The sequence below is a fragment of the Littorina saxatilis genome, linkage group LG4, assembly GCF_037325665.1.
Source record: "Littorina saxatilis isolate snail1 linkage group LG4, US_GU_Lsax_2.0, whole genome shotgun sequence".
NCBI classification, from domain to species: domain Eukaryota; kingdom Metazoa; phylum Mollusca; class Gastropoda; order Littorinimorpha; family Littorinidae; genus Littorina; species Littorina saxatilis.
Window position 1 is genome coordinate 4,300,219 of NC_090248.1, and position 26,948 is coordinate 4,327,166.

Consider the following 26,948-nt stretch of genomic DNA (forward strand, 5'->3'; position numbering starts at 1 on the left):
TACCGCGACCGACTCTCAGTGCCGACATACAACGTCCAAGCTTTATTGCTTAACGTCTACAACAGGCGAAGTATTGAAGCTTTGGCTCACCTAAACCCGACGACTGAATATGTAAGTGATCCACGTGTGAAAACCAAAACAGAACAGCGCGATGACAGCCAACATTTATATCCCCGACTGACAAACAGTAACACTGCATGCGAACTGCCTTGGGTCAACGATCAAACCAGCACGGCCCGAACTGAATTTGTTGCGCTGCCATTATCGTGCGCAATTCTGGTAAAAATATAAACCCGGTATGCCGAATTGAGTATAACGAAAGCCGATGTCAAATATACCCAGGGATATTTTAAAATGACTTTTAAAATGTAAAAGCAGATAGCAGACCTTTTTGTAAGCAATATGAATGACTGAATGTCCACATACAAGTCGAATGACGCCGTCCATTATGCTGACAAATGGGAACTAGCTTTGCGCATGAATTCATTGACATGAATTTCGACTGCGGAGGCTTTTGGCATGCTGAAAACAGGCACGGGCAGGTTTTAGTGGAAACAGTAAGTGTTTTTAATGAAAACGTCGAAGTAATGGGATAAATAGCTTACACACCTCGTCCTGAATATCTTGCATATTTTCCCTCTGGTCGATTTTCATGTATTACCTCGCCAAAGGCTCGGTAATACTTGAACATCGACCCTCGGGAAAATATGCAAGATAAATACCACAAACATGCGAGTACTTACCTTGTGTAAGTTGAAGCTTGTTTCGGATTTGACCGATACATGTTACAGGAACGTTTATGTCAAGTAATAGAAGAACGCGCATGCGCAAGCTCACTCTTCAGAACATTTATAATACATACAACATGTACACTAATTAATTATTCTCCGTCAAGAGAACTAGACTATAACGTAACCCAAGGGCTGGGAGTATGATTCCACAGGATTAGGGTGGGACTTGACATAAACGTTCCTGTAACATGTATCGGCCAAATCCGAAACAAGCTTCAACTTACACAAGGTAAGTACTCGCATGTTTGTGGTAATTTAGCCTCAACATGCCAGGCCGTTTACGTCAAGGAATGTTTAGAGATATGTGTACATGTTTATCACCACTGTAACCTTCCAAACTGTCAAGTTATATTCTTTGACTAAAGCACTCACCTCAATCTCTCTTGAGAAAAAAAGTTCAGTAAGACTTGACCCATGTTAACCGAAGGTGTATTTTTGTAAAAACGGGCAAAGGTGGACTCCGACGACCATCCGGCAGCTTTCATTATGACATCAATTGGCGTGCCCCTGGCAGCCGCTGCCGACGCACTTGCAGATCTGGTGCTGTGACCCGTGAACAAAGAGGTATCCGCACCTGCTCTACTCAGTGTGTATCTAATCCACCGAGCCAGTGTATCTTTGGAAATAGGTCCATGAGGCTTTTGATAACTTACGAACAGTTTATCTGTGTCTCTCAAGTCCTTTGTACGACGTAAATATTCTTTGAGCGTTGAAATTACACACAGGTTAGGATTTTTGTCAAACGACAATAACTCAATTGGAGCTACATGTTTTCCTTTCTTTGATTGTTTCATCACTGAGTTTATATGAAACACACACTTGTAGCCTGTAAGTTTCATCGACGGCAAAGAAAGGGAGTGAATTGTCTGACACCTTTGTCCGGATAGGATAGCGATCAATGTAGCTAACTTACTTGATAATTCTGTTACAGTCAATTTTCCCAATGGGATCAGATTCTCTAGATAAGAGAGAACTGTGTCTACGTCCCACGTAGCAGAGTACTTAGGGAAAGATGGTCTCAATTCAAAATCCCCTTTACATACCACTTAACCAATCTGTGTTCACCAAAAATGCCACAGTCTGCTATTTCAAGGTAGCCTGAAAGCGCTGATCTCACAACACAGATACTACTATAACTCTGTCCAGCAGCAAACAATGTTCCCAGGAAATGTACTGTATCGATTACAGAAGGGTGAACCGGATCAATGCCTCTTTTACTCGCATACATTTTCCACTTGTTGATGTATACGGCGTACAGTTTAGCTGTCCCTGTTCTCCAGGATGCGCAGACCACTGAGGCTGCTTGCTGCGAAAGTCCTCTGCTTCTGAGCCTACCCCTGATACTTTGCAAATAATAATTTGCAGTGTTTTTCTGAGCCGATGCTCCATGTTTGGGTTTGCAGGCATGTGAAGTGGATTGTCCCTTGCTGACACAAGAACTGGCTTCTCTATCAACAGACTCCCTAACCGAGGGAACCAGGGCTGGCTTGGCCAGTATGGAACCACTATCACACCTTGTGCTTTGTCCTTGTTCATCTGTTGTAGTACCCTGGGCAGTAAACAACAAGTCGCGGAAGGCGAACATACAACATTTAGTCAAGTAGCTGTCGAACTCACAGAATGAAACTGAACGCAATGCAACGCAGCAGGACCGTATACTCGTAGCATCGTCAGTCCACCGCGCACGGCAAAGGCAGTGCAATTGACAAGAAGAGCGAGGTAGTACTTGCGCTGAGAAGGATAGCACGCTTTTCTGTACCACTCTTCGTTTTAACTTTCTGAGCGTGTTTTTAATCCAAACATATCATATCTATATGTTTTTGGAATCAGGAACCGACAAGAAATAAGATGAAAGTGTTTTTAAATTGATTTGGACAATTTAATTTTGATAATAATTTTTATATTTTTAATTTTCAGAGCTTGTTTTTAATCCAAATATAACATATGTATATGTTTTTGGAATCAGAAAATGATGGGGAATAAGATGAACGTAAATTTGGATCGTTTTATAAAAGAAATATTTTTTTTTACAATTTTCAGATTTTTAATGACCAAAGTCATTAATTAATTTTTAAGCCACCAAGCTGAAATGCAATACCGAAGTCCGGGCTTCGTCGAAGATTACTTGACCAAAATTTCAACCGATTTGGTTGAAAAATGAGAGCGTGACAGTGCCGCCTCAACTTTCACGAAAAACCGGATATGACGTCATAAAAGACATTTATCGAAAAAATGAAATAAACGTCTGGGGATTTCATACCCAGGAACTCTCATGTCAAATTTCATAAAGATCGGTCCAGTAGTTTAGTCTCAATCGCTGTACACGCACGCACACACACACACATACACACATACACCACGACCCTCGTTTCGATTCCCCCTCTATGTTAAAACATTTAGTCAAAACTTGACTAAATGTAAAAAGGTGGAAAAACATACAATGGCAAACCATACCACGACATGCTAAGTGCATTGACACTAACCGCTTCTGGATCCGGCCGATATGCTACGTATCTGGGGTACTGCCGATTAATTCGGGAAGCAAACAAATCTATCTCTGGTTCAAACTCCAATATTTGAAGAGCGTGGGAGAGTAAATTCGAATTTAACTTCCACCCAGCATCTAAATTCAGTTTTCTAGATTCTTCATCAGCTTCGACATTCTCTACACCAGGTATGTACGCAGTTGTCACCCAAATGTCTCTATCTACACATAAGTTCCAGATTTCCTTCGACACAGCATTACACTGAGCTGAGTGATTAGTTCCCATGTTAGCTATGCATGCCACATCTGTGGTATTATCGAGCATAAGTCGAATGTGAATACCCTTCTTGTCACTCGCGAAAGCCTTCAGAGCAAACAATGCAGCTTGCAGTTCTAACACATTAATGTGCATCTGTGTTTCTGTCTGTGTCCCGTGCCCACCTGTTCTGCCCTCAGTACAAGAACAACCCCATCCTGTTAGAGACGCATCTGAATGGATAACAAATTCTGGCTCTCCTGGTGAAACCTCAACCGAGCTATCAGCTACTAGAATGTTATCTCTCCACCATACCATGTCCCGTTTGGCTTCCTCTGAGAAAATCATTTCAGCATCATAGTTTCCATGGTTCTGTTTTAATGCCACAATTTTGTCATTTTCCATGTTTCTGTACCACAGATCCCCATATTTCACTCCTTGAAAACTAGCCAGCCACTGCCATGCCAATCAATTTAGCAAGCTCTCTAATCTGTTATCTCCCTGTGTCCAGTAGACTATTGACTAATACCACGATTCTGTCCTTCTTTTCTTGAGTCAGCCTCACTGTCATTGTCTCTGATTTGATTTCAAACCCTAGATACGTAATTTGGTGGGAAGGCCTGATAACTGATTTGGTGGGATGGATGACAAACCCCAGTTTTTGAAACAAATCAATTGATGTTTTAACATTTCTGATGCACTCTATCTCAGAATCACCGATCAACAAAGTGTCGTCTATAAAGATGGTGGCGATAAACCCTAAGCTATTGTAACCGAGTGCCAAATGTACTTTACCCTAATACGGGGTCAAATAATACAGAGTGCCCCTTTCTCACCAAGCTCAAACACTCAAAGCAACTGACACAAGTTAAATTACCAGGTTCTTTATTTCCATAAGATGATGAGGGGAAAATGTGGGAAAGCGGGGGTTTACCTTCAAATACAAAACTTCCAATGTATTACTCTCTAGAACTAGAACCCAAAACAACACTCTAAATCATTTACTCTAAAGCTATGCTTTAGATTCCCACTCTAAAACTATGCTTTAAAACAACACTTTAAATCCTCCCTCCAAACTACACTCCAAAACCTCACTCTCACCTTTAATAAAAAAAACCACACAATAGAACTCTAATCTAAAACAAACACAATCTAACTGCACCCCTCTAACGATACCCCGTCTACGAAAACCAACTGAATCTAACTACACCCCTCTAAAGAAATCTGACTGAATCTAACTACACCCTTCTACCAAAAGTGAAACCCCGTCTACGAAAACCCGTCTACGAAAACCCCGTCGCACATTCCGCCATTCTGTAAATCACAGAATGCACGTCATAAGCATACATAAACAACTCAACAATTTCAACTACCACAAACTAAATCCTTTAACAACAACAAAACACATCATTCCTTCCAAATAACATACATAAAATACAGTTCTCTCAAACACTCAAACGGTTTTCTAAAACATTCAATAAACAAAAGTTTTCCCGAACATTCAACTCACAAAACAATCTACTTGAACATTCAAATAAATCCTCCCACAAGCAGCATACTCTTCTTCTCACTGCTTACTCATTTACAGAAAGAAAAATGTGTTAACCTACCAGCAAAGAAATCTTCACATCCCGAAAGAATTTCAGCCCGTGACAGACATGTCACACAACGGCATCGAGAGCGCCGTGCAAAACACACGTCTTCTCCACTCGAGGATTCCAAGCAAAGCGCGCATAATCTCGCGTAATACTTAAACATAAACCCAACCCAGAGGGGTGTTGAGCAAAAAGCGATAATTTTACCTAAGCAAATTTAAGAATCGGCTCTTCCGCCAGACCATTTCAAAACAGACAAAACACAGTCTCGGAAACCTTAGTGGATCCCCGATAGTACAGGTTTGAGTCATCGATAGCACAGAGGTACCACGAGTTCACGAGTTCAAACGGATGCGCAAAAGTGCATGTGTACCGTAACTGTCGTCGGTCACAAGTTCACATGAAGGTGGGCCATCACAGGTTTGAGAATCTTGGTAAACAGACGCACGGTGGGCAACACGCAAATCCATTAGGAAAACCCGTAAACTTATTCAACTTCCCCTTCCAGAAAAACTTCAGGTACTCTTGTGATTTTTCATTCACATGAACTGAGAAGTAAGCCTCTTTTAAATCCAAAGAAGCAAACCAACAGCACTCTGTCACCAGCGCTAAAGCATAACGTAATGTTTCCATTTTTAAATGATGATACTCAACTGTCTTATTCAAGTTCTTGAGGTTAAGTATTAGTCTAAGCTTATTGTCTTTCTTCGGTCTCACAAAAATAGGTGCGATGTATTCACCCATACTATGACGGCATTCAACAACTACTCCTTTCCTTATCAGCTCCTCTACTTCTGCGTCAATGGCCATTGTCTGTTCTTGTGAAAACTTAGGTTGAACAATCTCACCACTATGCACAGGCACTTCTGTAAAATCAATGTTTACTCCTTGCACCATACTAAGGACAACCTTGTCTGAAGTCAATTTCTCCCACTGTTCTATAAATTATTTTCCCCAATATGTCCTGCTTTAAATTTGTCTTTCAGATCATTGACGGAAATGTTACTGGCGTCAGTCGGCTCGTTAATTGTTTTTGTACGTGTGACCTACTATATTTGGGTCAGCGTGTGACCTAAGGTCAGTCGGGATCGTTACTTGTTTTGGCTACGGAAATGTAGTACACGTTTTGCTGACGTGACGAAGTCAGTCACGATTTGCTGACGAAGTTAGTCACGATTTGCTGAAGCAGCCTCTTTGTTTTTACAGCAGCTGTCTCGATTACAGCAATTACTCTGAGAGAGTTCTAACTGTGCTGTACCCAAAAGAGCTGAGTTGAAATTTCAAGCATGTCTGAATGAAGCTTGTCTGATGCATTTACTAGTGCAGCGGAGGCTTTAGACAGCAGTTTTTGAATGCTGTACAGGCGCATGTCATTTTTCCTTGCATTCCTGTCCACACTCCCGTTGTCAATTAGCTCCTCGTTTAAATGAGGAGCTTTAATTTGCTTGCAATTATCTGAGACCAAGTGCTTGTCTAGTTTTTCTTGCAATTTCTGGTCTGACATGCGGACAGTGAATCTGTTTTCAACGATTTTTGCCAATTTCTCAGCAACTGGGGCCCCATCTTTTTCTGCCAGCTCTAGGTCTAATTCCAGAGTGTCCAGAATATTAGGTTTACTGGTGCTACTGTTAACGTTTTTCACCACCACTTGAAAAACCGCTTTCGTCATCTTCCTCCTCCCGTCGCTATATAACCTTGAACGGTTGAAAACGACGTTAAACACCAAATAAATAAAGAAAGAAAGAATCTTCTTCCTCGCCCCTGGCGAGCTCATTTGTGTCTTCTTCGCTGACCCTGTCAGCGACAATGCCAGAGAAGTGTCCGACCCTGTCGGAACTGGCTTCATTCTCGTGTTCAACACTGTCACTCTCTTCTAAATGATGCATCCTTTTCTCCATACTATCAAATCGTCGCATCAACTCCGAAAAACATCTCTTGCACTCCAGAGTTAGCGCCACTACGCGACAAATCTGCGCATTCCTTTCGTTCGCTATCTGAATCATCATGAAGGTCCGCCATTGTCTTTCCGCTGTATGCGTGGACGCAAATACCGATGAAAGAAAAACTGTTCACTCACCTAAACCATTGAGAAATACAATCCAAAAAACTGTCACAATACACAAAACAGTCCTAGCAACACATTGAAGTGCAGCTTTCCACAAATAATTACACACACAAGAAGGATGTAAGCGATAACCCAAGAGATGAAAAATATGTCTGGTTGTGAAGCACTGCGTGCGTATTCAGTGAGCTTGCGCATGCGCGTTCTTCTATTCCTTGACGTAAACGTCCTGGGGCCGGTAATATGAACAGCGTATTTTGGACGGTCGAGCAACCACAGTCGACTGACTGTCAAGTCAGTTGACTGCAGTCTGCTGACCGGCCGTGTTTTGACGGGTAATATGTGCAGCGCGGTAGCACTGACAGTCGGCTGACTAGACAGTCAGCCGCTCAGTGGTATTTTTAGAACATTACAACTTCCGATGTAAACATCGGTCCTGTTTTGGCGGTACCGGTATCTAAATTTCGGCGCCGACCCTAAACTTTTTTTTTCCAAACTCAAATTTTTTATTTTTTTGGGGGGTGGTAAAGGACAGGGTGAGAAAATTTGATCATTAAAAATCTGAAAAATGTAAAAAAAATATTGTTTTTAGAAAACGATCCAAATTTACGTTCATCTTATTCTCCATCATTTGCTGATTCCAAAAACATATAAATATGTTATATTTGAATTAAAAACAAGCTCTGAAAATTAAATATAAAAAAATTATTATCAAAATTAAATTATCGGAATCAATTTAAAAACACTTTCATCTTATTCCTTGTCGGTTCCTGATTCTAAAAACATATAGATATGATATGTTTGGATTAAAAACACGCTCAGAAAGTTAAAACAAGTAGAGACACTGCGGTCGATCGACCGAAAAAGGTGCCTGTAAGCCCAACCGCAGTCGGGCGACTGTTTTCAGTTGGACCGGCAGTTGTTCGCGCTCATATTACTGACTTTTGCGGTTCAACGTCGACCCACCGTCAGTTTCACGGTCAGCCGACCGATGACTAGCTACATATTACCGGACCCCGGCATGTTAAGGCTAAATCAGAACTCGGAGTGTGTAACCTATATATATCCTGGCGTCAACCAGGGTCCGGTAATATGTAGCTAGTCATCGGTCGGCTGACCGTGAAACTGACGGTGGGTCGACGTTGAACCGCAAAAGTCAGTAATATGAGCGCGAACAACTGCCGGTCCAACTGAAAACAGTCGCCCGACTGCGGTTGGGCTTACAGGCACCTTTTTCGGTCGATCGACCGCAGTGTCTCTACTTGTTTTAACTTTCTGAGCGTGTTTTTAATCCAAACATATCATATCTATAAGTTTCAAGTTTCAAGTTTTTTTATTAGTCCATAACCCCTGGGGGCATTTTGAACAATAAATACAATCAATACAATCATGATATATGCTAATATAATAAATAAATAAAAATTAAAAAGATTATGAAAAACTGTTACAGATTCTATTAATAAAGTCCAAAATATTCTTTAGCAATTTCTTTTTGTTAGTAGCAAACAACTTTTTAAATTTAAGTGCATTAGGTTTTTTCCAATAGTAAGATGGTAACAACTCAGCTCTTTCTTCTTTGAAAAAATTACAGACAAATAAATAATGGAATTCATCACCTATGTCTTGTGATACACATTTGGTGCAAGTTCTTTCTGACCTCGGGATGTTAAGGTAACGTTCTTTCTGTACAGGCAAATTGTTGTTTAATGTTCTGAACTTCATCATTGCAACACATTGCTGATATGGCAGGTGTGTGACATAGTCTTCACATGCAAAAATATCTTTAAACATTCGATAATTCCAAAACATATTTTTTGTTCCAATTTCTGTAAACCATTTATGGATATACTGGTCATACAAGCTTCTTTTTACTTTCTGTTTAAACCATGAGCTTGAATATTGAACATTTTCTTGAGAAGTCCAAAGGCCAGGGAGACCAATTTCATTTAAGGTTTTTTCAATAAAACATAAATAATCAGATTCAATCATCTTGTTGATATACAATTTATAAGTAAAGCAGTACACAATACTAGAAAATTTATTTTTATGAATAGGACTAATCAGTTTATACCAATAGCAAAGCATTCTACATTTCATATTAACATCTAGTGGATATCTTCCAAGTTCACCAAATATCATAGCATTTGGAGTTGATTTTTTTAGTTTGAAAACAATTTTATAAAAACGTAATTGAAGTTTAGTAGCAAGTTCGCAGGAACCAAAACCCCAAACCTCACATCCATATAGTAAGATTGGAGCAATCATTTTATCGAACAGGTCAACTTGTATGTCCACAGGCAGTGACAATTGTCTACACGTACGCAAAAGAACAAACATTGCCCTTGAGGCACGATCATATAGATTCTTCTGTGCGACTGAAAATTTATTATTATAATTAATTTTAAGGCCCAAGTACATTGCATCAAACACTACTTCGATTGAATTGCCATTATACGTAAACATTGGTTTATTTCTAATTTTACCTCTGGAAAAAACTATAACTTTCGTTTTGTTTACATTAATATTTAGACGCCATTTTAAACAGTATTCGTGCATTTTGTTTAGACATTCTTGCAGGTTTTTTTCAGACTCTGAGCAGATCACAGTATCATCCGCATACAGTAATAAAAACATTTGAAACAAAGCATTTACATCAGTATCTTCCATTCCAACCACAATAGCCTCCCTTGACATAGTTTGTAAACCATTACTGTTTTCCAACAAAAAAGGCTTTAGATCATTTAGAAATAGAGCAAAAAACAGCGGTGACAAGTTTTCCCCTTGTCTAACTCCACACAAACTGGGAAAATATCCAGAGCACTCACTATTAACTTTAACGCAAGACTTGGCATTTTCGTACATATTTCTTACAGTTTTTAAAAACTTCCCATTAACATCAGAACTAACTAATTTCTCCCATAAAAATGCACGGTGAACTTTATCAAACGCTTTTTCATAGTCTACAAATGCACAAAACAGTCGCTTCTTTTTGTTGAGAAAAAAATTTAATATACAATGCAAAGTAAAAACATGGTCTAGTGTTGAAAAACCTGTGCGGAAACCTGTTTGTTCTTGACCTAATTTATTATTACTCTCCAAAAAGTTTGATAACCTAGCATTTAAAATTGCACTGAAAAGTTTTCCGAAACAACTGAGTATAGTAATTCCTCTATAATTTGTGGGGTCAGCTTGGGAGCCTTTATTTTTGTACAATGGAATAATTTCGCCTACAGCCCATTGTGTTGGAACCTTTCCTGACTGCAAAACAACATTAAACAACAATACATAAATATCAATCATTCTATCATGCGACGCTTTTAAATACTCATTAATTATTTTATCTTGACCGCATGCCTTATTGTTTTTCAGCTTGTCTATACATTTGATAACTTCCTCCTTTGTAAAAGGCGCATTAAGAAATTCATTACTTGCTTCATTTAAAGGTTCATTACTATCATCCATTTCATTTTCATCACACTCTTGTAGTTTATTGAAATGTTCGAAAAACTCCGAACAAGTTGGATAGTTAGTTTTGGAATTATTTTTTTTATTTTTATTTTTATTTAGAAGATTCCAGTATGCTTTCGGGTCATTACTTCTTAACTTTCTCAAAGTTTTAACGAACTCATTATGATACAACTTGCATTCCTTTTTTATTGTCTTTTTGTATTCATTAAAAGCACTCTTTTTTTCATGTTCATTGAACGCATTTTTAAAGCGTCTTGCTTTATTTTTCGCATGTAAAAATATTTTTCTTTTCTCTTTGCATATTGCACTAAACCATGGTTGTTGGAGTTTGAATTTCTTTGAACGTCCAACTGAAAACAGTCGCCCGACTGCGGTTGGGCTTACAGGCACCTTTTTCGGTCGATCGACCGCAGTGTCTCTACTTGTTTTAACTTTCTGAGCGTGTTTTTAATCCAAACATATCATATCTATATGTTTTTAGAATCAGGAACCGACAAGGAATAAGATGAAAGTGTTTTTAAATTGATTCCGATAATTTTATTTTGATAATAATTTTTTTATATTTAATTTTCAGAGCTTGTTTTTAATTCAAATATAACATATTTATATGTTTTTGGAATCAGCAAATGATGGAGAATAAGATGAACGTAAATTTGGATCGTTTTATAAAAACAATATTTTTTTTACATTTTTCAGATTTTTAATGATCAAATTTTCTCACCCTGTCCTTTACCACCCAAAAAAAATTAAAAAAATTTGAGTTTGGAAAAAAAAAGTTTAGGGTCGGCGCCGAAATTTAGATACCGGTACTGCCAAAACAGGACCGATGTTTACATCGGAAGTTGTAATGTTCTAAAAATACCACTGAGCGGCTGACTGTCTAGTCAGCCGACTGTCAGTGCTACCGCGCTGCACATATTACCCGTCAAAACACGGCCGGTCAGCAGACTGCAGTCAACTGACTTGACAGTCAGTCGACTGTGGTTGATCGACCGTCCAAAATACGCTGTTCATATTACCGGCCCCAGGCCCGATAACTGCTGCACCTGCGGTGTTGGTCAGGTAGTGGGAACCTGAGCACCCTCAAAGTCGCATCCGTGAAGTGAATGACACTCGGCTGAGTAATCCCAGCCTCCCCATAAGGAGGGGGGGGGGTGTTAATTACACATGTTTGTACTTATTTTGCAGAAAATTGTCTCTAGTGCCAGTCATTAAATATCAACAGCTATTTGTTTTCAGCGAAGCATTGGACTCGATATTACATTTTGGCTAAACAATTGTAATGCCGCCGAATCGAATTGTCTCGTCTCAAAATCTTGACGCAGTTTGTTGATTGAGTGCAAAACAGTGGAAAGACCGTCAGCTATGCTGTTGCTAACAGAAAAGGTGGAGCTTTATTGTCGTTTTGTGAACCACATGTAACCCGACCGAATGTATAGCTTGCATGACGTCCACCAAAATTTGCGTCTTCTTTACCAATGATGACAAAATCGGAATCACGTTGAGTTTGTTGATGTACATACATGTAAACACGCTTAAACCAAATCATAAACTGTAATCCAGTGGCAGATAAACAGTAGTTCGCTTGTGACGTATTTGAAGAATGCAAACAAAATAGGGATTGTCAGTTTGATTACATGAATATTCCGTAGCAGTAAGGCCTAAAACAAGGCGAAGTTCGTTTCTACAATTCAATACTGCGAATCCATCCACATGTCTATCAGATTTGAACTATGGCCACGATATTCTTTATGTTACAATATGTCCCATTCACTTGATTCTTGTTCCACTCGTTATAGTCCCAAAGGCAGATATTTTCGTTGTAGATATTTTACAAATAAGTTCATGGGTTTGTCAAGACCGGTCTTATCTGATCTTGTCTTATCTTATGCTATTCTATGTTATGCTATGTTATGTTACGTTATGCAATGCTATAGTATGTTATGCTATCTCATGGCATGGTATCTTATTTTATCTTATCAAATCATATCTTATCAGATCTTATTTTATCATCATTATCTTATCATGTTTTCATCGTATCTTATCTTGTTTTCATCTTATCGCATATTCACGCATAGTACTTCGTGCACGTGTCCTTGTCTTCTACTTTAGAATGCTGCAAGCGGTGGAGACATTTCGAGACATAATGTCATTGGGCTGCGTCAGGCTCTGCTTGCATTCATACCAACTATTCCTTCCTACAGATGTTCATACTTAGGCACTGCATGAGTCCCTGAGTTGTTGACTGCACTGTGTCTCTTTCCTGATGAGTCTCTGTGTCTCTTTCCTAATTCAGAGTACTGCAAGCCGTAGAGTCACTTGGGGACAGCGTGTCACTGGGCGAATCAGGCTCCACTCGCATTGAAACCAACAACACCGTCCTTCAGGTCTGGAACCTGACAACAATCTCCGATTCTCACGTGCTTGGACTGGAGCTGGCGTTGGACAGCGGCGAGGTCACCGAGATCACGGACGGTCAAGGTCGGGGAAACCGATCAGAGGACGAGGGGAAATATGACAACACAGACACCGCCATCATGCTACCGGGCAGGATAGCCCGCAGTATTGCACAGAGTAAGATGTAGAATAATACCATACAGTTAAGACAATACATTATGATACAAAACAATACCACATGCGTGCAATGTTGTACAAAACAAATTGCAATGCAATGCAATGCAATACAGTACAATACAACGTAATTGAAGACACATTAAGACATTGCAATATAAAGCATTACAATACTCTACACTCAAACCTTGCTCTCCAAGCACCTCTAATACACGACCACCTGTCTGAAACGCAATACAATTCACTAGCAAGTAAGAGGGTGTAAAGAACGTGCGATCAAATACAATGTAACATTGCCAGGAAAACTGTTGACATGAGACTTAATTATGACTGGGTTCTTCTGTCTCAAAGACATCCAGTTAGATAACGCATACACCAGCCAAGGATAATATCGGATAAAGTCTCTCCCATTTGCGTGGCAAGTAATCTGTTTTGTCGTGCTCTGGTTTAGCGTCCGACTGGTGGACAATCAAGCAACATTTGACATGGACAAACGTTTCAATAATGTTCTCCTCTGACATTTTCCCTGACTTCTTGTGGACACAGGTCGGTTCAACATCGGGTTGGAATCGTCAATTTGGAACCAAATTTAAACGTACAGTCTACCCTCATGTGAACGACATGAGATTCTTCTGTCTAGGTTTCTGCATGAAATAACATTAGCCTTCCTTTTGGATAAAACAACAAACACACCAACAACTAAATGCTCGCTGCTATATCTACAGTCCAGTTTTCATAATGAATGTTCGTTCGAGACACCCATACCAATCTGTGAAATAAATCCATAACAAAACTGTTCCACTTTGTACAGAAAGCATCAGGGCAGAAGGTTTTGGTTTGTGTATTAGTGGCGGCGCTTTATCTCATAAAATATCCTGGACAGATCTCAGATGACGATCTGAATCATTTACACAGGAAGGAATTTGCCTGTGAAAGAACAATCATGTCTTGCAAAATACACCTGTGTCACAACAATCATGTCTAGTAGAATACACCTGTGTCAGAACAATCATGTCTTATGGAATACACATGTGTCACATTAATCATGTCTTGCAGAATGCACCTGTGTCACAACAATCATGTCTTTCAGAATACACCTGTGTCACAACAATCGTGTCTTTCAGAATACACCTGTGTCACTACAATCATATTGCAGAATACACCTGTGTCACAACAATCATGTCTTGCAGAATACACCTGTGTCACAACAATCATGTCTTGCGGAATACACTTGTGTCACAACAATCGTGTCTTTCAGAATACACCTGTGTCACAACAATCATGTCTTGCGGAATACACCTGTGTCACAATAATCATGTCTCGCAGAATACACCTGTGTCACAACAATCATGTTTTTCAGAATACCCGGGGCGAGACATTCGCATTTCTGCCAGCATATTCACCAAGACTTCGCTGTTCGGGTCCAGTGCATCCACCGTGACGGATGCTGACTCGCGCCACCGTCACATCACACTGAACAGCAAGGTGATCGCTCTTCGAATCACTGTGGACGGCAAGCCTAAAACCGACCTTGCAGCATTTGGAAAAGGATCCGTGACCACTGTATTCACCCCCGTTCAGGTAGGCCAATGCACAATCACAACAACAGAAACAGCACAAAACAAACAACCTACACCCACAATATCTACTACTACCACTACTACTACTACTACTACTACTACTACTACTACTACTACTACTACTACTACTACTACTACTACTTCTACATCTACTAACAAGCTTGACGCATAAATGACCATTTAACCAATCACAGGACTGGTGCTGGACTAAATCATGTAGAGGCGTGTGTGGGTGTGTGTGTGTATGTGTGTGGGTGTGTGTGTGTGTGTGTGTGTATGTGTGAGTGTGTGAGTGTGTGTGTGTGTGTGTACCCATGTTTCCACAGGTTTGGTTGCCTAAATCACCATAAGGCAACCATCCACACGTGGATGGCAACCTAAACTCTGGATGGCAACCTAATTGTGTGGATGGTCGCTTCATTTAACACCGTTAAATTGACTTTTTTGACGGAAAGAATGTCATAACAATGTTCAAAATGACATTCTTTCCGTCCACACGTGTGGATGGTTGCCTTATGGTTAAATTGACACCGTTAAATTGACTTTTTTGACGGAAAGAATGTCATAACAATGTTCAAAATGACATTCTTTCCGTCCTCTATAGGCGACGAAATAGGTCAAATTTTGTGCATTTTTTAGTGCAAAATTCTTCGATGCCGGAGCGAGTACTGCACCCAGTGCTGTTGTAGTGCAAGTGCACTAGAAAGGCACTACACCCAGTGCCGCCTCTTAGGTAACCATCCACACTTTAGGTGCGTGTGTGTGTGGATGGGTGTGTGGGTGTGTGTGAGTATGCGTGTGTGTGTTGTGTGTGTGTGGGTGCGTGGCTGTGTGTGTGTGTGTGTGTTTGTGTGTGCGTGTGTGTGTGTGTGTGTGTGTGTGAGTGTGTGTGTGTGTGCTTTCTGTGTGTGTGTGTGTGTGTGTGTGTTGTGTGTGTGTGTGTGGGTGTTGTGCGTGTGTGTGTGTGTGTGTGCGTGTGTGTGTGTGTGTGTGTGTGTGAGTGTGTGTGTATGTGTGCGTGTGTGTGTGTGTGCATCTGTGAGTGTGTGTATGTGTGTGTGTGTGTGTGTGTGTGTGTGTGTGTGTGTGTGTGTGTGTGTGTGTGTGTGTGAAAAGTAGACTGAATGTAAATACTGACCCCTACCCATCCCCTCCCCCTTAAGCCACATTATTACGTGCACACGTGTTGCTTTATTTTAATGAATATGACAATGATTACTTCCATTATAGTCAAAAGAGCAATCATTCCGAGAGCTCAGCAGATGTGTGTTCTGGGATTTCGCACTGCAAGACGGGAAGGGGGCGTGGTCAGAGGAAGGTTGTCACCATAGCGACACCGTGCAAGGAAAGGTCGTGTGTGAGTGCGATCATCTCACAAACTTCGCTGTACTACTGGTCAGTGTCGTCTTTGGTATTGTAGTAATACGGTTGAGTTGTGTTTGTCTGGTGTTTGTTTCTTATAACTTTATTGCTCAAGGAAGGTTGCTATTATGTCACTGTGCAAGGGAAAGAAGCGTGTGAGTGTGATATTCTCACAAACGTTTCTGTACTACTGGTCAATTATCGACTTGTAAGATATAAGCGTGTTTTTGTGTACTTGTTTGTTTTCCTGTTCGTTTCCTTTTTTGTAAGAGGACAGTTGTTTCTACAGCTTCACGTTGTAGCGAAAACGCGCGTGTGAGTGTGATAACCTTTCCGAGTATGTATTTAAGTTTAGATAACGATGATGTACGAGCAGAGATTTTGAATTCTGATTTGGATAAAATTCGCACATGGGCTTCTAAATGGAAAGTCACTTTTAATTGTCAAAAGACAGAATTGTTGGACATTTGTAGGCAACAACATTTTTTACTTCCACCATTGTATTTCGAAGATGCACACTTAGTTGATGTTCAAAAATTACAAGCACCTTGGCGTCATTCTACAAGGTAATTGTAAATGGGATTCCCACATAAAAAGTCTAATTGCTAAATGTAGAAAGTCAATTGCGTGTTTTGGTTTATTCAAGCATCGTTTAAACAGAAAATCACTTGAAGTATTATATACATCCTTTATGTTACCATTGTTTGATTACGCGGACGTTATTTGGGATAACTGTACACAGTGTTTGGCAGACGAGTTGGAGACATTGCATCTCGATGCAATCCGAATCATTGTAGGTGCAGTACGTGGCACAAGCCACCAAAAACTGTATAACGAATCGGGTTTTGTGCCCCTGAAAGAAAGGCGACGTCGTCATAAACTGTTGCTGTATTATAAAATTGTAAATCGTTTAACCCCAGAATATTTATATTCCAAACTGCCGGTCCTGGTTTCCGATGTAAATCCTTACCACAGACGACGCCCTCTTGAACGTAAGGTTCCATTGTGCAGAAGTGAGTTATATACATCTTCATTTTTCCTTCAACGACAGCTTTGTGGAATAATCTTCCAGAAAATATACAACAAACGCAGTCATTTGGTGAATTCAAAAGGTATTTGACCGATGGAGACGTTGTTGTTCCACAGTATTATTATTTAGGCAACCGCCAGGCACAGGTATTTCACAGCAGGTTGAGATTAAACATGAGCGATTTGAAACAAGACGTAGTTAACCGACACCTCTCTGATAATTTAGAATGTACGTGTGGAGCATGCCCGGAAGATTGTGAACATTTCTTGTTACACTGTCCAAAATTTAAAGAACATAGAACCATTTTATTCAATAGTCTGCCAACACACGTTCTAGACTGCAAAACACTCTTGTTTGGAAATACTGATTTAACTATATCTTTGAACACGAACATATTCTCTGTTGTACAAGACTATGTTATGTTAACTAATCGCTTTGGCTGATATAATATTAACTGTGACTGCAATTGATGTAGCCTGGCATTCTCTCTCTCTCTCTCTCTCTCTCTCTCTCTCTCTCTCTCTCTCTCTCTCTCTCTCTCTCTCTCTCTCTCTCTCTCTCTCTCTCTCTCTCTCTCTCTCTTCATCTTATTTGTAAAAAATATAATGAAAGATTATCAAGATAAGTGTTGAAGCTATAACTTGTTTGCCATGTTTTGCTATCGGAATGTGTATTGATTATCATTTCAAGAACGTGTTCATAAGCAATCCGCTTGTTAACGTTCTTAATGTTGTTATTGTTTGAAACGTGTGTATGAGAAATTGAATAAAACACGCTTAAACCAACCTTTCCGACAATGATGTGGTACCGATCACTATCGCCTGTGGACTAGTACTTTAAGCTATACAAAAAGGCTTTTTTCTCTTTTAAACCCAATTTTAATATGGCGACACGATGCACGGCAAGATTGTGTGAGGGTAATTATCTCCCCTGTTTCGCATTTGAAGCGAGATAGCTCACAGAATGACATGACTGCCTCGCAGATATGTGTTTCTTTGATGAAAGTCAGATTTAAAAAAGGTAATATTTAACATCCCCAATGGTAGCCGTGGCCGATAAGGATCATAATATTATTTTGTTAAATAGCAATTTGGTAATTGTTTCAGGCCCTGCACGGACAGGAAAGCAGGAAAGAGAAGATAGCGAAGATTCACGAGTCAGCCCTCTCGCTCATCTCTGTAGTTGGCCTTAGCCTGTCCATTGCTGGTCTGTCCGGCACTGTCATCTCCTTCATTGTTATCAAGTAAGTGGGATACATTGTTATGTTATCAAGTAAGTGTGATACATTGTTATGTTATCAAGTAAGTACTAAGTGTGATACTTTGTTATGTTATCAAGTAAGTGTGATACATTGTTATGTTATCAAGTAAGTGTGATACATTGTTATGTTATCAAGTAAGTGTGATATATTACATTGTTATCAAGTGAGTGTGATACATTGTTTCGTTATCAAGTGAGTGTGATACATTGTTATGTTATCAAGTAAGTGTGATACATTGTTAAGTTATCAAGTAAGTGTGATATATTACATTGTTATCAAGTGAGTGTGATACATAGAAATGTTATCAAGAACATGTGATACATACAATTGGTATCAAGTAAGTGTGATACATTACATTGTTATCAAGTGAGTGTGATACATAGAAATGTTATCAAGAACGTGTGATGCATACACTTGTTATCAAGTAAGTGTGCTACTTTTTAGTGTTATCAAGTAGTATTACTATATTTCATTGTGATCAACTAGGTGTTACATTTCAGTGTTATCAAGTAGGCGTTTGATTCCATTGTTATCAAGAAAGTTTGATCCATTGAATTGTTATCAAGTACGTGTGATACATTGTATTGTTACCAAGTGAGTGTGATACACTGTATTGTTACCAAGTAAGTGGGATGCACTGTATTGTTAGCAAGTGAGTGTGATACACTGTATTGTTACCAAGTGAGTGTGATACACTGTATTGTTACCAAGTAAGTGTGATACACTGTATTGTTACCACGTGAGTATGATACATTGTATTGTTACCAAGTAAGTGTGATACACTGTATTGTTACCACGTGAGTGTGATACATTGTTACCAAGTAAGTGTGATACACTGTATTGTTATCTATCCCATTTCATTTCTTCCAGGCGTTTCTAAATATGATCTCATCTATCCATACTATCTCATTTCTTCCAGGCGTTTCTAAATAATCATGATCTCATCTATCCATACTATCTCATGTCTTCCAGGCGTATCTAAATCTGATCTCATCTCATCAACTATCATTATGATCATCCTATCTCGCCCCATCCCGAAAAATCTGACCCATTATTAACCCATCTTGTCTCATCCCATTTCGTCTCATCTCGTCTCATCTCATCCTATCTTGTATCGTCTCATCTCGTCTCATCTCGTCTCATCTCACCCCATCTTGTTTCATACCTTCTGTTTGCTGAGTGACAAAGAGTCAGGTATACCCAAAGCGGAGCCAGGGATACCCAAAGCGGAGCCAGGGATACACTCAGACAACCGTTTCTGTTCACAGGAAGTTACACAGCAGTAACTCCCAGCAGACCTTGTTCAACATGGCGCTGGCCCTTCTTCTGTCATGGGTCACGTTCCTGGCGGGATTCTCGCGTGTGCATGGCCACGTGAGCTGTATCTTGGTGGCGGCTTTGCTGCACTATTTGATCCTGGTGTCGTTCATGTGGATGGTGATAGAGGGCATCCTGCTATTCCTTCAGTTTAAAGCTAGGATCGGGAGATTCAGCAGATACATGTTGAAAACGGCTTTACCAGCCTGGGGTACGTTAGTATGTGTTGTTGCTGCTATGTGGTTGTTGGTTTGCTTCTTGTATGTGAGTGAGTGTGTGTCTCTGTGTGGGTGTGTGTATGAGAGAGAGAGAGTGTGTGTGTGTGTGTGTGTGTGTGTGTGTGTGTGTGTGTGTGTGTGTGTGTGTGTGTGTGTGTGTGTAGATATTATTTGTGCGTGTGTTTGTTTATGCGATATATGTGTGTGTATGTCAGCGTGTGTGCTTGTAAATGGGGTTTTGCATATACAAACTGGTTAGTTTGATTGATTCATATTTCAACTGACGCAAACGAAGTGTCGGAAAGGGGGGGGGGGGGGGGGGGGTAGTAAGTTCTGAGTAAAAACGTTTCTCAAGAAAAGTGTTGATTCGACGTAATGATGCTGTTTGCCATTTTCAAGTCATGCTGTAGAGGCCACGGTTACGGATGCCGGCATTAATTTAGGCGGAATGTGAAAGTCCGAATCTCGAGCTTGCTTATTGTTATTATGTTTAAGCTTCTCGGGAATTAGGTGTATGATTTGATTGGTCGAACTTGCAAACCGAGGCAAACTAGGACAACTGATTGGCTTGTAAGAGCATATACACCTAAATATTCTAGGTTAACCATAAATAATCAAGGTTAGCCTTTATTCGCGAATTGTGAATTGTAGAGCTAAGTGTGTGATGGGGTCTGGCTGCTGCTGTCTCCTTGTATGTTCCTGGGAACCTTTGCGTACCCATTACAGTTTGTAGAGGGCTATTTATTAAGCTCTTGAATCTCAATCCTGTTTGTGTGGCTTTGCCTCCAAGGGTAATTGTTGTGCTTCGGGCATTCGGTTACATTTGGCGCTAGGGAGCTGGGATGGGACTCGATATGATATGGTCAAGAATGGCGTCATGACCACCGGTTCATTTTCGTGCTGTTCCCATCCCACGAACTTTGGAGGGACTTAAAAATCGCTGGGCGAGTCCATGGTTGGGAAATGTGGAGACAAAGTTCATTCAAAGGGGCGGGGGGGGGGGGGGAGTGTGATAGGGAGACTACTGTGCACCGTTCACAACAGACTGTGCAGAGTTGTCTGCCGGCGAGGTGCGCGGGCTTATTTTAGCTCGACGTTTCCTGTACGTCGCCGACTAGACACCTGTGAATTGTGACAGCTAAGGTCTGGCTGCTGCTGTTTCCTTGCATGTTCTTGGTAATTCTTGTGCTTCGGGAATTCGGTTACACTAGTACATCGTTTCTACACAGATGACTTTTAATATGTGTGTTTACAAAACGCTATGTATTATGTTTACATATGTGCAGGTCTTCCTCTGATTCCAGTGATCATCATATTGGCCATTGACGTCAACCTCTACAATGGTTGGGAACAATAGTAAGTTCTGTCTTTGTTCCTTTGGAAATGAAGTAAGTTATGCTCGTTTCGTGAAGAGGGGTGGGGGAGGAGAGGAGAGAAGGAGGGAATAGCTGTATCCCGTTTGACCATGGGGAAAATAGTAACTGATGTCAGTTTCAAGAGAAAAATACTCATATATGTTATTTTTACAAGAACAAAAAAAGATAGATATAGATAGTTATATGCCATCATGTGTCATGGGCAAACTAGTTTGCAATGCCAAATTAGTGTAACACTAAAAACAACAGATTAATGCTTTTTCCCAGTGGTTTAGCCCACTAGTTAGATAGTTGTGTTTTGGTCAGATATATATTATATGTATTTGAAGACCTTCCTTTCTGCTCAAAATGGTTTCACTGGATAAGAACAATATAAATGTTGGGTATGTCGACCTACATAACATGAGCTTATATCACACCTACCCTCAACATGACGTTTTTAGACGGTATGTTTCACTTTAAGCCGTCACAAATGTTACACAAATCGAACGATATTTTATGTTTACATCAGTGTGTTTCTTTGTTGACTTCACTAAAAGGGAATACCCATTTCATTTAAATCTGCCACTCAGTCAGGCTGATCTAACGTGAGAAAGTGAGGGATAGCAAATTTGGAAAACGGCACGAAATCCTAGTTTGTAATTATGTTTTTACTAGATAGCTGCAGCCGGTATGCAATACATCTGAAACTGCACGGAGCAGGCTCTCAAACTTTGACAGAACCATGACAAAGACCCTGTTCGGCATGCGCACCATGACGTAGAGCAAACATGACCTGAGAATGGACGTTGTGACTGTTTTCCGTTAAATTTGTGAACTTTCGTAACGCCACGAAAACAAATTTGACATGTACATGTTACTTTGTATGTTTAGCAAGTGATTGAGCCACTGCATCTGTGCCAAGTTACAGAAACATTCCTCTAGAGGATCAACACATTATCCGTTTAAAGAGAGGTAACAAGTACTGTCCCTGGCATCTTTCGCATAACTCTTTTTGAAGGACACTGACCATGATTTTATTCCTCATACTTTCTGTTCATAGCATCTGTAATTGTACCCTCATTTTAAGATTGCCTCCTTTTTTAAGACCTAAGCTTCATAGAGATCTTCAGTATGGGGTTCCGTTGTATCATTCACGTATGGTCTTATTCAAAGCTGCTGGATGTCTCGCACGCCGTTCTACTACGCCTTCCTGGCCCCTATCGGCATCATGGTCAGCGCCAACATCGTTCTCTACGTCCTCATCGTCGTCAGCATCTGTCGTCGGCGTGACATGTCCCACGGTGGGACCAGCTACAACGTCATCAGCATCCGGGCTTCTATCGCCAGCTTCGTCGTGCTGGGTGAGAAACGAACGTATAGCACCTCTCTAGTTTCAAATGGAGGAATACCAATTTAGGACCGTGAAATACAACTTTAAAGTGGTCCTTATTAACATTTATGTTACTTCATGTGAATATCTCTTTAACTGCATAGACGAGATGATAATCAGTTTAACTTTAATAGAAAGATTACGTCTAAATGTTTTCAGCTGGAATGTTTTAGTGTACTGTTAACTCCTTGCAGTTCTTTCCCTTGAATTTCGTTCATAAACGAACGATGGAAATACAGGCATTTTTCGTTCACTTAGAGATATCAACACACGTTGTTTGACAAGAGATCCGTAATGAGCTCCGCAAAACACATTCCGACACCAAACGACGTCATTACCTTGCTACATTAGAAAAAGGAAGGTTTCAAATACGTCACTCGGTGAATGTTGTCTGTGACGCTGTCTTATTCCAGGACGCGTTCTAAATTCGTCACTTACTGAGATATATAAAGGGTTTAAAATCGTGATCGTGATTGGCGTTTTTTGACCTTTCTGTGACCGTGATTGCCGAAATTTCCATTTCTGTGATCGTGATGGGACTTTGCCCGTGATCCGTGATGACAAAAAAATCAAGTCTCGTGATCGTGATCGTCATTTGTTTTCGTGATCGTGATGGGCATTATTGCAAAGCATTTTATTTTCAACGTACATTTTTCACAGCTGTATCACTCTATGATCCTCTATTCGTCAAGGAGCCAATCCCGATTGAAGGGAAGCAACAACACATTCAGAAATATGATTTTGACAGCGATTGCTTCCCTTTAAGAGAACCAATCACACACAAAAAGAGATCCAATCAGAAGGCGAATTGCAAAAGTCTGCCAAACTTCATCCAATGGAATGGCTTCGTGCTAAAGTTTTGAGTGCATTCAGTCAAATTCGAATTCGAAGATCAAAAATGGCGTGCAGCGGTAATGTCATTGAACTTCTGTTATATTTTGTGGATTCAAGCCAGACCAAAGCAGGCGACGAGAATGCCTTCCTTGATGGAAAGGTCAGGCTACGGGTCCGTCTTTCCGAAGACGAAATGTCAAGGTATGTTGATCTATTCAGGGCCGGACTATAGGTATGTACTAGGGGGGGGGGGGGTTACAGATGGGGGTCCAGGGGGCAAAGCCCCTTGGTGGGGGTCCAGGGGGCGAAGCCCCGTTGAAGCTGAACGTTTTTTGATGTTTCTGGGGGGAATGGAAGCCTCTCCTTGAACGAAAAAGGTAAATTCGACAGCAAGCTGTATAGGCAATGAAGAAGAATTGAGATTGTAAGGACTCATACTTTTCATCACAAAAATCGTTGAAGAAAAATTAATGTCTTTCGAAAGGGGGTGAGAGGTGCGATTTCTCCTCGGATTTCATGATGATCCAGATGCAATCCCTCCCCCACAAAAAAAGAAAGAAAAAAAAAGCGTTTGGGAGGTACATGCTTAAGCCAGCGGGGGGGGGGGGGGGGGGTTGCGCAACCCCTGGAATCCCCCCCCTAGTCCGGCCCTGTCTATGTTGCTCTATGACTGTTCTGAATGTAGGCAAAGATCTTGAAATTTGTTCAAGATCTTTGAGTTTGATTGAGATCATTGACATTGTCGACATTGCCACGTCCGGCTGTCACTCGCTCAGTGTGACCTCGACTGGCCCGAGTCTGATCGAGTCTGCGTGAAGCCAAAACCGAAACTAGAAATGTGTTTTTCATCCCAGCAACGTGGACACACGCTTGGCATAGATTCTAATTTTTGCTTCTTTGCATTAAGCTTGGATTTATTTTAGCGCCTGTAAACTTATGAACAATGAGTTAAATTCAGGAACTATGGCGGGGATACGTGCCAGTTTGGGTCACTTGATCCCCATGTCAAAGTCGATCAAAGTCGTGTTCGTTGGGGATTTGGTTATTATAGACTCTACCATCACATATACATGTACTTTAATTTCAATCCACCCAATAGTTTTTGAGAAAATGGTTTTAAAAGATTTTAGCTCTGGAAATGTGAAATTGTGCAAGTGTATATTCATGTGTGTGAGTGAGGGTGTGGGAGTTGAATGTGTATGAGTGTATATTCCTTCACCCACCTTCATGAATCCTAGACTGACCTTTAGTCAGGATTAGAGACTCTACCATCACACATACATGTACTTTAATTTCAATCCACCCAATAGTTTTTGAGAAAATGGGTTTAAAAGATTTAGCTCTGGAAATGTGAAATTGTGCAAGTATATTCATGTGTGTGAGTGAGGGTGTGGGAGTTGAATGTGTATGAGTGCAGGGGCGGATTAGGGGGGGGGGGTTACAGGCGTTCCGGAACCCCCCCTCCAGCTGTCAAAAAATAATAATACTAACTTTAAAAGAAATAATGAGTGGCTGCTGACACCAGTTGATCATGTTTAAAATCAAGGATAAGCCATAAATTGTTCATAAAATAGCTAAAACTCTTCTGATTCTGGGGGCTAAGCCCCCCTGACCCCCAAACGGGGTCTTGCCCATGTACCCCACAAGGTCTACCCCTGGACCCCAGGTTGTAACCCCCCCCCCCCCTTCTGGCTTAACTGCTCCGCCCCTGGAGTGTATATTCTTGTGAGTGTCTGTATGAGAGAGAGAGAGAGAGCGAGAGAAAAAAAACAATGAAAACAACATTCTTGTTACTGATTACAAATCATGATATGTATTTCTATGTGTGAATGAAAGAGAATTAAAAAAAAATAATAACAAAGTGCAACAGTTGTCACTTTGTGTTGAATAAACCATAGATTCAGGGAGCGAATAACTGTGTGGTTGTGTTTACTTTGACACGTGCTTTCTGTACCTGCAACTTTTACCGTGACCGTGATTTGCCACTGGTGTTCGTGATCGTGAAAACAAAAATCAAGGTAACTGTGATCGTGAAAGCTAAAATTTCCCTTCCCGTGATCGTGATGATACCCCCCCTTTGGGGCCCTCATATATGGAGGACACATTTCAATGTCCAAGGCACCGTCCTATTATAGTAAAGTGATACTGTAAACCAGCACTAAGGGGTGATATCAGAGCATTCGTCTAGTAGGAAGCATACAGAAAAACAACAGCTTAGTTGTTTTCTGTGCAAAGTGGCCATGTTTGGATGGATTAATTTTGTAACTGAAACCTAAACTTAAGCCCAGACAGCTAATGGTTTACATAATTGATTAACCGGGGAAAGTAAGTATTTGTTTTAGATATACTCTCCCAAAAAAAGAAACTTGACACATGTAAACATTTTTTTTTAATATGTTAGAGAAAAGCACCAATATTCAGTTTGAAGTGTGTCAGTTGCATTGCTGCTAACCACTAAACCACAAAAAGAACATAATTGAACCGAGACTGTACTGGGTAGTCGCCCTTTTATTGAATTGCAAACAAATTGTCTGCACAAAAATCACGTGCATGGCGCCGTGATGTTTTTTGTTGTTGACGATTCTGTTTTGGGAGAGACACCCCCGGAATCTGCGTGGCGGTAGAGGTTGCTGTTGTAAAACGTTCACGGAGATGTTGCACTCTGATATACCGACCCTGAGCCCGGGTCACCACTCTAAGTCGGCCTGCCCTTGATATGTCCTGTACACTTTGAGTGGCATTTAAGCAGTTCCAAGGTGCACATACAGTTTGTCGGGACACACCAAAATGCCATGCAGCATCTTGTTGAGTTGCACCTGCTTGCAACCGGCCAATAGCTTTCTGGCGCTGGGCTCTAACATATGTAAACAAAACAAATGTTTACCTGTGTCAAGTTTCTTTTTTGGTAGATTATATATATACGTACATGTGAATAAACATTGCAACTGCTCTTGTTGCTATTATTGTACTGTTGTTTTGTGTCTTCTGTTTTTCCTACCACAGGTCTGAGTTGGGGTTTTGCCTTCTTTGCCATCGAGGACGCGGGCCTGGTGTTCCAGTATGTGTTCACCTGCACCACCGCCTTTCAGGGGATTCTCATCTTCGCCATCTTCACGGCTCGCGACGCCGCCGTGCGCCAGTTCTGGCTGGACCTCATCTGCAGAAGCAAGCAAGTTAGGAGTGGGTCGCTTCCAGTGATGCAGTCTGCTCCGTATAGGCCGGTGACGAAAGAAACCAGTTTCAACCGCTCCAAGTGAAATGCGTTATCCTTCAACTGTCGAGTTTTGTGGAGCGTTATTGCTTGGCGATGGTGAACAAAAGCAATGCGCTATCTTGTACAGAAAGTAGACCGTTATTTTTTATTACTAGC

The 26,948-nt window shown here is 40.7% G+C and overlaps 1 protein-coding gene across 1 annotated transcript; it reads left to right on the forward strand.

Annotated features, from left to right (window-relative positions):
- The first annotated feature begins 979 nt into the window (after positions 1-979).
- LOC138963862 (adhesion G-protein coupled receptor G2-like) lies at positions 980-26,948 on the forward strand. Its single transcript, XM_070335718.1, has 9 exons — positions 980-1,020; positions 12,954-13,231; positions 14,589-14,809; positions 16,039-16,203; positions 18,307-18,443; positions 19,730-19,989; positions 21,283-21,352; positions 22,528-22,715; positions 26,582-26,948. Exons 1-9 carry the CDS (start codon positions 980-982, stop codon positions 26,833-26,835), a joined length of 1,614 nt encoding a protein of 537 aa, XP_070191819.1. The 3' UTR covers positions 26,836-26,948.